This window comes from Zonotrichia leucophrys, unplaced genomic scaffold (assembly GCF_028769735.1).
Source record: "Zonotrichia leucophrys gambelii isolate GWCS_2022_RI unplaced genomic scaffold, RI_Zleu_2.0 Scaffold_96_169013, whole genome shotgun sequence".
NCBI classification, from domain to species: Eukaryota; Metazoa; Chordata; class Aves; order Passeriformes; family Passerellidae; genus Zonotrichia; species Zonotrichia leucophrys.
In genome coordinates, this window is record NW_026992301.1 from 20,272 (window position 1) to 32,500 (window position 12,229).

General features: G+C 52.3%; 2 protein-coding genes across 4 annotated transcripts; one reads left to right on the plus strand and one right to left on the minus strand.

Moving 5' to 3' along the window:
* Positions 1-1,970: 1,970 nt before the first annotated feature.
* Positions 1,971-4,743, minus strand: LOC135460738 (zinc finger protein CKR1-like). 3 transcript variants are annotated; one of them, XM_064737657.1, is made up of 3 exons: positions 4,564-4,743; positions 4,008-4,143; positions 1,971-3,409 (listed from the first exon to the last, which is right to left on the minus strand). In XM_064737657.1, the coding sequence occupies exons 2-3, from the start codon at positions 4,093-4,095 to the stop codon at positions 2,112-2,114; spliced, it is 1,386 nt and encodes a 461-aa protein (XP_064593727.1). In that variant the 5' UTR covers positions 4,096-4,143; positions 4,564-4,743; the 3' UTR covers positions 1,971-2,111. The 3 variants fall into 3 exon arrangements, with proteins under 3 accessions (XP_064593727.1, XP_064593725.1, XP_064593726.1); XM_064737655.1 differs by having other exon boundaries at positions 1,971-3,412; positions 4,564-4,735; XM_064737656.1 differs by having other exon boundaries at positions 1,971-3,412; positions 4,560-4,730.
* Positions 4,744-7,552: 2,809 nt separating this feature from the next.
* On the plus strand, positions 7,553-12,173 carry IL4I1 (interleukin 4 induced 1). The gene is made up of 7 exons (XM_064737638.1): positions 7,553-7,565; positions 9,007-9,341; positions 9,868-9,980; positions 10,156-10,357; positions 10,698-10,766; positions 10,953-11,086; positions 11,279-12,173. The coding sequence occupies exons 1-7, from the start codon at positions 7,553-7,555 to the stop codon at positions 12,171-12,173; spliced, it is 1,761 nt and encodes a 586-aa protein (XP_064593708.1).
* The last annotated feature ends 56 nt before the right edge of the window (positions 12,174-12,229 follow it).

Sequence of the window (12,229 nt, forward strand, 5' to 3'; positions counted from 1 at the left end):
TGTCACTGTACTGTGGGGAACGGGAATAAATCGGGGTTAAAAATTTAATTCGGGGTCAGAGCGGAACTACCCTCTTCCGAAATGGCGGCCTCGGCTTCAGGCAGGGCGCGAGGGAAAATGGCGGCGGCCTCGCGCTCCCCATTGCCGCCCGCGCAGCCCGGCTCAAGATGGCTCCCGCGGCCTGAGGGCCCGGCCGCCATCTTGGGTGAGGGCAGCCAGGCCCTCAGGGCCCAGTCGGGGGGCAAGGCCTGCGGAACGGGGGCGAGAAGAAAACGACATTTTGGCCCAGATTTGCTGTAAAATCTTGGATTGCTCCCTTCAAACATTTGATTGCATAATTTCTGTCCCCAAAATGAATTTTTTTGGGTTTAGGATGAAGAACGTGATAATGGAACTCAGTCAAGCCATTCCCTTCCATGAGCCATTCTGAGGATGCAAAATGAGGCAATAACACCAAATTCCCCAAAATGTTGCTGTGATATTTTTCAGGAGTTGCTTTTATTGTGTATCCAGGCCCTCAGAAAGGGTTTCCAAAGTGTTATTAGAGAAAAAAATATTTATGACCATGTCTTCTATTCATCATTCAGCGTTCACCTGCCCTCTCTGAAGACTTGTCCTGGCTGGGGGAATCTCCAGCTTTATTTTATTTTATTTTATTTTATTTTATTTTATTTTATTTTATTTTATTTTATTTTATTTTATTTTATTTTATTTTATTTCCAATATTAAGCTCCTCATTCTCTTGCCACAGCTTGATTTGATTGCCCTACACTGCATAGTGCTGCCTGTGGCTAAATAATAATAATAATAATAATAATAATAATAATAATAATAATAATAATAATAATTTTTCCCCCCGAGCAAAGTGGTTTTGTTTTTTTTTAATTTCCGCCCTGACTCGCAGCTCTTGCCGCCAGAGGGCCTCGGCCATTGTGCGCAGCCCTTTTCTGCCTTTTCCCCCAGCTCCTTCCCCTTTTTTCTTTTCTTTTTTTCTTTGTTTTTAATTCCTTCTTTCCTTCCTTTTGTTCTTATGTAGACAAAGAGACACATGTGTCCACGAGGTGTGGGACTCCCAGTTTATTCCTGCCCTGTGCCAGCACCTCCTGCTCACACTGAGCATCTTCATCCCCTCCATCCCCTTCTCCCACCTGCTGGCAGCACAACACCCCTGAATTTTTGTACCAGAACCAGGCCTGATTCCCCCACCCTTCCCTGATGGAGCCAAGCGCTGTTTCCTTTGGGAATCGGCTCCTTCTCCCCCAGGTTGTCCCTTTTTTGGGGTCTCAACTGTAGCAGGTGCAAGTATTCACCCATCACTCTGGGGAGACACCAGGGCAGATAAATCCCACCCTGTGCCATGACAGAGCAGTGTCGCCCACCCCAGAGCCCTTCAAGTGTCACCTGGTGTCCAAGACAAGTTCTTCCCTCAGTTGTTGTCGGAACTCAGTGCATCCCTCTGGGTGTTCGGAGCAGCCGGGACTCCTGCCAGGGGGCTCAGAGACCCTGGCACACAGCCCAGAACACCTGTGGGTTTGATTATGACCCATGGAGCAAATTACCAGCTTTGCATGAAGGCCTGAAAGTTTAACAGAAGTTTAAACAGAAGTTTAAGTAATGTACTAATAAAATTATCACTAGGTGAAAAAGTAGATTTTGGGGTTTTTAGAATAGGTGTTTTGGGGACAAGATGGAGGGACTTGGGCGTGTCCAGCCTTTCTTCTTCTTCTTCTCTACTTCCATCTTCTGCTGTGATGTTGGCACTTACAGATTGGTTTAGAATAGAAACTCACTGTCTAACATAGAAGATAGGTATTGGAAAGTAATTGTAAACATATTATGCATAGTTTGTGATATAAAGAGATAACACCATCCCGAGGGCAGTCAGAGTGCCTCTGACTATCCTGCTGAGCAGACCTCGGCTGGGCAGGATAAAAATGTTATAGATATGACACAATAAACAACTCTGAGGCTGAGAACTGAAGAACTTCCATTCATTGTTTGAACACGTGGGCTGAAACAGAGACTTTTCACGTGTCTCAGAGCTGCAATAAACTGCAACCTTCCGAGAAGTTGTCTGTCTGCATCCATCACACCGAGAAGCCTCTTAGTCCTTAGGGCTCCTCACTGCTGCGAGTTCCAGGCATGTCCCCAGTGAGCCGTGTCCTGGCCAGGGGTGAGGGCCCCGCAGCCTTGGGGAGGTGGCTGCGGCGGTGCTTGCTGAGATGAGACCCCTGGCTGAACGCCTCGCCACACTCGGGACACTTGAACGGCTTCTCCCCGGTGTGCACGCGGCGGTGCCGCTCCAGGTGCGACGCCCAGGCAAATCCCTTCCCACAATCGTCACAGGTGTAGCTCTTGTGCTCGGTGTGGCCGCGCTGGTGCACCAGGAACAGCGGCGCTTCCCCGAAGCGCTTCCCGCAGTCACCGCACTTGTAGGGCCGCTCCGGCGAGTGCGTCTTGCGGTGCTGCAGCAGATGCGCCTTCTGCGTGAAGCGCTCACCGCAGCTGCCGCAGGGGAAGGGCCGCTCGCCAGTGTGCACGCGGCGGTGCCGCTCCAGGTGTGAGGCCCACACGAAGCCCTTCCCGCAGTCGCCGCAACGGTGCGAGTGCTCCCGGCTGTGGCACCGCTGGTGCCGTGCCAGCGCCGGCCCCGCCCGGAACAGCTTCCCGCAGTCGCCGCAGCGCAGCGGCCTCCTGCCCAGGTGTGTGCGGCGGTGCCGCGCCAGGTCCGAGCTCTGGCTGAAGGTCTTCCCGCAGGCCAGGCAGCGGTGTGGCCTCTCACCAGCGTGGCTGCGGCGGTGCTTGGCCAGATGCGAGCCCTGGCTGAACGCCTCGCCGCACTCGGCACACCCAAAAGGCTTCTCACCGGTGTGCACGCGGCGGTGCCGCTCCAGGTGCGAGGCCCACACGAAGCCCTTCCCGCAGTCGCCGCACTTGTGGGGTTTGTCGGCGGCGTGGCCGCGGCCGTGGGCCGCCAGCTCGGCGGCGGCAGCAAAGCGCTTCCCGCAGTCGCCGCACTTGTGCGGGCGGTCGCCGGTGGCGTGGGTGCGGCGGTGCTGCCGCAGGTGCGAGCTCTGGCTGTAGGTCTCGCCGCACTCGGGGCAGCCGAAGGGCCGCTCGCCGGTGTGCACCCGCCGGTGCCGCTCCAGGTGCGAGGCCCACGGGAAGCTCTTCCCGCAGTCGGCGCAGCCGAAAGGCCGCTCCCGGCCCGGTCCTTGTCCACGCGGGGGTTTGGCACGGCCGAGTTTGGGGAGTGTGGTGGGTTTGAGGGGCACGGCTTTGTCTGGGCGCTTCGCTTTGCGCCGGTGGGAGCCCAGGGGCTTCTCCCGCTCCAGGGTGCGGGATGAGTGCCCAGCACTGCTCTCCGGTGCTCCTCTCTCCACTGCTTTTTCACTCACCAGCCCCTGAGCTGCTGGGAAAAGGGAGAAACAGGATTTAAAATAAAGGAGTAACAACAGGATTGTCCTTAAAATTTTCACTTTTTCACTCATCGGCCCCTGAGCTGCTGGGAAAAGGGAGAAGCAGGAAAAGGTGAAAGCATGAGGGAGGTGAAATAATGGTAGCAGCACCAGGATTCTCCTTAAAACTGTCACTTTTTCACTCATCAGCCCCTGAGCTGCTGGGAAAAGGGAGGAGGAAAAGGGGAGGGCGTGGCCCTGATTGGAGAAGGGTAGGATTAAAAACAATAGAACAACAACAGATTCCCCCTAAAAATCTTGTTCTCCCAAGGAGGAGGAAGAGAGATCCAACGTGGAGCTGATCCCAGTTTGAACTGGAAATGTGGAGATGCCAAGGGGCACTCCAGTCCCAGAATTTTCAATTTAAATTAGGAGAGATCAATAACATTTTTCTGAAGAAAAATAATTAAGGAGAGGGCTGGGGCTTGGGGAAATCCCCCTGGAAACTCGCCCAGATCCTTCAGCCCCTCTTCCCAAACTGCTTTGCTTGAAGCAAAGGAAGGACAGGGGGACGTACAACAAGGAAAGAGATTTTTGGGGGGTCCTTACCCAGGGACATGAGGGTCTCGTAACTCTCGTGCATCACGTCGAGGTACAGAGCCTTCTGCCGCGGATCCAGCAGCACCCAGGGCTCCATGGCAGAGGAAACAACGCACGTTCCTCCCTCGGGGCTCCCCAAAATCCCCTGCAGGGAGGAGAAACCCCTTGAAATCGAGGAATTCCCCCACACACACACAGACAGTGCTTCCCGCTCGAGATTTCACCCTTTTCCTGCGGTCTCCTCCGGGAATGCCGGGTTTTCACAGCCCCTGCATCCAGGACTAATCCTGAGCAGGAGAGTCCTGCTTTGCCCCCGCCGTTCTGGCAGATCCCATCCCGCAGCATCCTCCTCTTCCTCCCGGCTCTCCGCTCCCCGGGAATCAGCGGCGGGGCGCTGGGGGCTGCATCCAGGAGCATCTCCACCCCTGCGGAGCCCAGGCCTCCCTCTCCATCCTGCCTGTCCCTTGTTCCCTCCCCAAAGGAACCAGGAACAGGCCCCGCTGCCGTCTCCAGCCCCGCTGGGAGCCGACCCGCATCCCTGTCCCTCCTTCTCCCCGTTACCTGCCTTCGTCCCCGGCTTCCGCGGGGTTTTTCCGCTTCAAAAGCGTCCTCCGTTCCAAGGCAGGGAGGGGGCGATGCCTAGAGGCCCCCTTGCACCTCAGAGCCTCCCCCAGCAGGACACAATGGAGGCGATGCCGAGCGCGGCTCCGGAAAGCCGAGCGGGTATCCGGGAGGGAGAGACGAGAGGCTGAGCAGCAGCTCCGCTCAGCCAGAGCCCTCTAGAGGTAACGCCATCCCAAACCCATCTCCAAACCTCCTACAATCCCTTTGGAACCGCGGGAACGCGCGGGAGCGGTGCCCCCCTGCCCGCCCTGCTCCTGCCCTTTCCCCCGCCTTGTTCCCCCGGGTTGGTACCCAGAGGGTTTGGGGAAGCTCCGCCGGGAAAATTGGGATGGCAGAAGCAGGGATGGATCGTTTGTTGGGAAGGATTTTGCTGATCCCACCCCCCCGCCCAGGTGAGAAAAGGGACTGTGCTGGTTCCCCTCTCTCAGCAGGCAGGAAGAAATTCGTGTTTTCCACGTGGAAAAATAGCCCTAATGGTGTTTTCCTGGTGAAAATAAGTGGTTTTTCTCCCCTCAAAACTCCAGGTGAGCTGGTTACCACCCCACGAATAAAAACTCCTCCCTGGGAGGAGGAGTTCATTTCTTGCATTCATTTCTTTCATTATGCCCCCAGTCCCAAAAGTGTTGCGTGCAACAGGTGTATCCAGGGAATCCTCTGGCCAAGCAGGAAATGATGGACAAGTAAATGCTTTGAAAGCACATCTTTCCTCACCAGGACCTGCCCAGGGCTCTCCAACCTGTGCCTGCCGGCCCAGAGACTCATTAGGGCTAATTACCTCATTAATAAATCCACACGGGGTTTTCCCTCCTGGTGCTTTACATAATCTCAGTCCCTTTTCATCTCCACAGGGAAACGCTCCCAGGAGAGCCCTCTCTACCATTCCAGGTGCCCTCCAACACGCTCATGATGCCCCACACAACATGTGGAATGAAACCCCACTTTTTTTTTCTTTTTTTTTCCCCAACTTTAAAACCAGGCAAGAGCGATTTGGAAAGAAATCCCCATCTCTTCTCCCACCCTCTGATTCCCTGCCTTGTGATGCAACTGGTGACAGGCTGCAACTCACCTTCCCGTAACCTTCAGGGAATCAACAGATGCCAGCAGGAAGATGGGAGGGACAACTTTTGCAACTGGTGGATTGTTGATGCCCAGAAAATGATGATGTCCCCGTCACTGAGGTTGATCCCAAAGCAGCTTGCTGGGGCATGGGTTAATCCAGGTTTTATCAAGGCAATCTGAAATCAGCTGCCTTCACTCCAAACTCTCTGCCTTTCCTGGAAATATGCATCTGGGCCAGTTTCACCATGTAATTCCCAAATGTCTCAGGATTTGTTTTTCCAGGTGTGGTTTTGGAAGTTGGTGTTGACACCCCACGGAGGAACAACCAGCAAACCATAAATCATAAAGCCAGACCCAAACCCAAAAAATGATACTTTTACTTTTTTCCAATCCAGCTGGTGGATTTTCTTAAATGGTGACATGCTCCAAGGCAAAAAAAAATCAAGAAAAACCTTCAGTCCTTCAGTTTTTCTCAGAAGAAAACATCCCAAAAATGTTTGTCACCCAATTTTAACCAAGACAGCACAGGAAGGAGTCAAGAAACCATCAAGGACCCCGAAAACATCCTGTGACTCACAGGACTGCATCGTTCCATCGTGAACCTCCCCACCCTGGGGGATGTACCACCTGAATCTGAGCACACACAATCTCAAACACATGTAATCTCATAATATAATGACTTGGGACGCCAAGTAATTAATAAAACTGCAAGCATCACTTCAACTGCCCTGAAACTACTGCTTAACCCGACTGTGACCACCACCCTGCCTCAAAGGGCCCAGGCTATGCTCTCACTGTGTGGTTTTAAGCCAATTTTCTGTATTTCTGTTGCATTTATTGTGATTTTTCTATTAAATTGTAACTATGACTTAAAATCTCTCACAAGGGATTTGTGTGGGGTTGATTTCCCCCGCTGGGTTGCCTTCAAACCAGCACAACCAAGACCATGGCATTGGGAATCCTGCAGGAACCACAAAAATACCCCCACGCACCACCAAAGAGCAAAATTCTGGGCAAAACCCTCCAAAATGCTCCCTAAATTTTGTTTGACTGAATGTTCCTTCATCCTGAGATGGTTTATGATCATATGTAGTGAAATCCCACAGTTTTGTGGTGATTGAACAGGATAAAATATGGTGAGAGCTCCAAGCAGGAGCTCTTGGTCCAAGAACAAAGAGATGGTTCCTCAGATGAGTTTATGGTGCTTTGGCGCCATATTCTGGAAAAATACTGGTCTCATTTCTAGGAAAAATACCCAGTTTTTGCCATTTCAGTGAAGTTCTGGGTGATCTTTAAAGTCTCCTTCCCACTCAAACAATTTGTCACCTCCTCTGTTACAATGGAGGCAAGATCAAACCAAAACTGCCAACACCTAAGAGCATCCAGCGGATGAATCTTCCCCAAAAATGCTCATTTTCACCCCTGAAATCATATTTTGAAAGTCTCCCTGGGGTTCAGAAAGCTGCCCCTGATAGCTGAACAGATTTCAGCGGTCTTTGTGCAATACCAGGAAAAAAAACCCAAACCCAATTGTTCCCTTCTGGGAAATTGCTGCCTCTGGAGGAGCAGGGTGCGGTTACAGTGTCTGGGTAAACATGGTACACCCCAAAGCATGCTCTGGACAGCTGACTTTGCTCCAGTGACTAAAGGGGGACAAAAAAAGAAAAAAAAAATCCAGCAGAGGAAATTGACTCTGCTCAATTTCTGGTTCCCCTTCTGATGACAAATCACACTTCACTCCCTTCCGGGTTGCACTGATTGGCAGAGGGATTTTTGGAAGCACCAGGTTGCTTCTTTTTTTTCCCCCCTCTTAAACTGGGGTATAAAATGAATTGCAATCTCAGCAGAGGCTTCATCTTCCTCCTGGAGCGATGACTGGGACTGGTGAGTGATTCCTCTCCTCGAATCCTGAGATCTCGGTGGGCTTTTTCCTGGATTTCTTTCATCTTTGCTGTCTGGGTTTGGTGTTTGGGTTCCAGCTCTTTGCCAGGTCTCCCTTTTTCCAGCTGGGCTGTTCCATGGTCACCTGGAGGTCCAGGCACCTTCCCAAAAAAATCTTCTTTTGGGAAGGTGGAGATGCTGCACACCTCCCCAAAAAAAACCCACCTGACGGAAGGTGGAGATGCTGCACACCTCCCCAAAAAAATACCTGATGGAAGGTGGAGATGCTCCACATCTTCCCAAAAGACCACCTGATGGAGGTGACACCTCCAAGAGCTGCTCCCAGGATATTTGCTCTGATCTCCAAACAGTATCTCCCAAATGGTCCATAGGTTTTTTTCCAGGTCAATCCAACCTTATCCCACTGTTAACAGGATTTCTGGAGCAAATTCTTCCTAAATATTTTTCACACTCGTGGTTGATGTCTTGATCAACTTGAGGGGCTGTTGAAACACCTGCCTCAGATGTTGGATGATAAAGGCTCCAAGGGGGATTCCTGGAACCACTGCAGTTCTGGGGCTACTCCAGAAGAAAGAAAGAAAAAAAAAAAAACACAATTCCCAGGCATTTTCAAGCAGTAAAAATTACCCAAAGTAGGGTTTCCAAAGTTTTTTTTGTTTTTCCCTGGAAGAAGATTGGTAGCACTCAGGAGAAGGAAACGAAAATGAAAGTTGCTCTTTATTATTTTGAAAAACAGAAACCAAAACTAGGAATATCCCAAGGCAGAGGGCAGAGGAGGGAATGGGGGACAGGAGGGGACAGAGTTTGGTTCTCAGCCCAAATTTTCTTCCACTGGGAAAATGTTAAATAACCTTGTGTCTGTTCTGGTGGAAATAGTAATTTTGGGTCTGTGTGCTGCTCCCTGTGGGCATCTGAAAGACACAGTAATTTTAAAGGAGAGGATTTTAAATTGAGAGGGATTTTTAAAAGGAGGGGATTTTAAAGGAGAGTAAAATTCTCTAAAATGAAGTACAAAAATTTTAATTAGGGAATTTTAAAGAAGATAAATCCCATCTCTCTTCATCCCTCCAATTCATCCACCTTTCTGTGAAATTTTATCTCCAGCTCTCCTGTCTGTGCAAGTCCCCATCAGATCCATCTGCCCAATCCTGTCTTTTCCCTCCACCCTTCACATAAAAACTCCCCAAATTACCCAGGTATGGGAAAGGTCACTGGTAACAAAGAGGTACCTCGGTTCTTTCACATGAGTGACACTAATTACTATTCTTGAAAGCTTTGGGTCTTATTCTAAGAAGGTCAGAGTCATTCTGGGAACTCACCACAACAGCTGTACGGATATGGAGAACCAAAAAATCATCTGTGGGCTGATTTCTCCTAGAAAATGGGAATCGCCCTCACTGACACCTCCTGACACCTTCCACAGTGGACCTGCTCCAGCCAGGAGTTTCACAACCACCCCAGTTCCTCTTTTTACGTCTTGGATGCCAACAAAGTTTGTGCCAACACCACATTCTTGCCTTCCCTCCTCTTCTTCCCTCCCCAGCCGTTTTCCAGATCCTCCTGCTGGCGGGTCTGCTGAGCGCCCAGCGGTTCCCGTGCTTTCCCGAGTATTGTCTCCACGACCAGGACTATGAGGAGCTGCTGCAGATTGCCCGGGATGGGCTGGAGCCCGCGGCCCGCCCGGCGCATGTAGTCGTGGTGGGCGCTGGGATCGGTGGGCTGACGGCGGCCAAGCTGCTCCGCGATGCCGGGCACGAGGTGGGGAATCCCACACGGGTCTCCCAGGCTCGTTTCCCTCCTCTAGAAGCCCTCCAGGGAAAAGTAAATTCAGTGGTTCAACCCCTGAAGGAAGGGAAGGAGATTTGTCTCCAGTAATTTCCCCTATGTTGGTTCCTGTGAATCAAAAGAGTCCTTTAAATTCTGTCTTTAGGGCAGCGGAAATTCCAGGGGTTTCCAAACCATCCCAAGGCACCTGCGAGTCTCAAAGAGGGTTTGCAAGTCATGTGAGGACAGATTGGTGCTGATTTCAGAGCCCCAAAACCTTGAACCACCACAAGAACCTTCTCACCAGAGCTGGTGTCTAAATGCAACCCAGGAATTGGGAAATGAGAAACTGCCCCGGAGGCAGAGACGTCTTGGTCAGCAGAGAAGGGTTTGGATCTACAGGTGCTTCATTTGCCACCTGAAGGGGATCTGTCCCACCCTCTGGACCTGGTTTTGAGGGAGTTTCACTTCAAACAAGCCATTTCCCAAACTCTTCCAGCCTCCATCCAATTTTTTCTAGGTCACCATTCTGGAAAGGAGCAGCTGGGTTGGGGGGCGGATCCGGACGTACCGGCCCAAGGGGCAGGACTGGTACGTGGAGCTGGGAGCCATGCGCCTGCCAGGCAAGCACAGGTGAGGCCGTGTCCACCCCCGTGGCCAGGTGAGGGACCAGCCCAGTCTGGGGGGAAAATCATCCCCAGTGCTTCCCCAGGGTTCAGGATTTGTGCCAAGGGGACAAAATGCTCTGGTGGCAGAGCTGGGGGTTGGTGGCTGGATTTCGGCGCCATCACTCAGCCCTTTTTTCCAGGCTGGTCCGCGAATTCATCCGCCAGTTCAACCTGAAGCTGAACCCTTTCATCCAGAGGGACAACAACACCTGGTACTTCCTGAAAGGTGCTCGGGTCAGGGCTGAGGAGGTCAACAGGAACCCTGATGTCCTGAATTACACGGTGAAGCCATCTGAGAGGGGCAAGAGCCCCGTCCAGCTCTACCGGGAGGTCCTGAGCAAGGTACAAGGTTTTCCCGTGGTGTCCCCTCGCCTGAACAATGAGATGAGTTGGAGAAAACTTGGCCATAAATTGGGGAAGAACAGGGTCCTTTTGGGGGTCAAAAGTAGAGAGGCTCAGAAACAAGGGGTAGACAGTTGCAAAACCCCTCTTTGTCCATAAGAAATCCCTTGGAAGGAGTCCACTTGGATGAGCAGAAAATGCCACACTGAGGCACAGCTGCTTGAAACTTGATGTACAGAAGCTGCAAGGGTTACCAAGCCCTGAAATCCTGAGAGAATTTTGGGCAGCACTTTTGGAAATTGATCCTTTTCCAGTGAATACATCAATGTTTCTTCTTCAGGCTTTTAAGAAGTTCCAGACCACTGACTGCAGGAAATATCTGGCTCAACATGACTCCTTCTCCACCAAGGTAATGGGCTTGGGCTCGAGGATAAATTTAATACCAGCTCTTGATAATTAACCTGCTCACTCTAATCCCTTCCTCTGTCACCTTTTGGATCTGCTTATAAAAGGCTGAAAAAGGGGCCAGCACAGCTCCAGTGGAGCCCTAGCTGAGGTAACAACCTGTGTCTCTCTCTCCTCCTGGGATCTCCAGGAATATTTGACCAAGGTTGGGGGACTGAGCCGAGGAGCTGTTGAGATGATCGGTGACTTGCTGAATGAGGACTCGGGGTTTTACCTGTCCTTCCTCGCCTCCCTGTGGGACTTTGACATCTTCTCTGAGGAGACGTGAGTGCTGTCCCTGCAGCCCAACCCCATCCCCACAACAGAAAATGACAGAGTGATCCCAAACAGGACCCACTTGCAGCTCAATCTGACCCCCAAGCTCCACTGGTGTCTCCAGAGGAGCTCAGGTTTTTATTTTTACACTCCCTAAACCCCCCGTCCTTCCCACACCTCCCACTTCTCCTCCCCTTCCAGTTTTGATGAAATCACTGGAGGGTTTGACCAGCTGCCCAAAGCCTTTCACAAGGCGCTGCCCAACATCATCCGGTTCAACTGCACCGTGGAGAAGATCATGAGCAAGGGCGGCAAAGTCCGAGTGTTCTACCGCGCTCCAGACACACTGTCCCCCACCATCATCACTGCAGATTACGTCCTTGTCACTTCCAGTGCCAAAGCCACCAGGCACATCCAGTTCCTGCCGCCGCTGTCCCCCGCCAAGGCCCACGCCCTGCGTTCCATCAACTATGCCAGCAGCACCAAAATCATCCTGGCCTGCTCCGAGAGGTTCTGGGAGAAGGACGGGATCCGCGGGGGGTACTCGGTCACCGACCGCCCCTCCCGCTTCATCTACTACCCCAGCCACAACTTCTCCAGCGGCGTGGGCGTCATCCTGGCCTCCTATACCTGGAACAACGACGCTGAGTTCTTCCTGCCCCTCACCGACGAGAAGTGCCTGGACGTGGTGCTGCAAGACCTGGCGGACATCCACCAGGTGAGCAAGGAGTACCTGCAGTACACCTGCGACCAGCACGTGATCCAGAAGTGGCAGCTGGACCAGCACGCCCTGGGCGCTTTTGCTGCCTTCACGCCGTACCAGTTCGTGGATTACTCGCAGGCCCTGTTCACCCACGAGGGCCGGGTGCACTTCGCCGGGGAGCACGCGGCACAGCCGCACGCCTGGATCGACACAGCCATGAAATCGGCCATCAGGGCCGCCAGCAACATCCACCACGACAGCGGCGAGGCCGGGATGGACACGGCCGTGAAATCGGCCATCAGGGCTACCAGCAACATCCACCACGACAGCGGCGAGGCCACGGCACCAGGTGGCGAGGGGCTGGGGAGAATCCCACAGAGGGAAGAGCTCTGAGCCGTCCTTTGGCAGTGTGAATCTGGTCCTTTTGATTTATTAAAAATTATGGATAT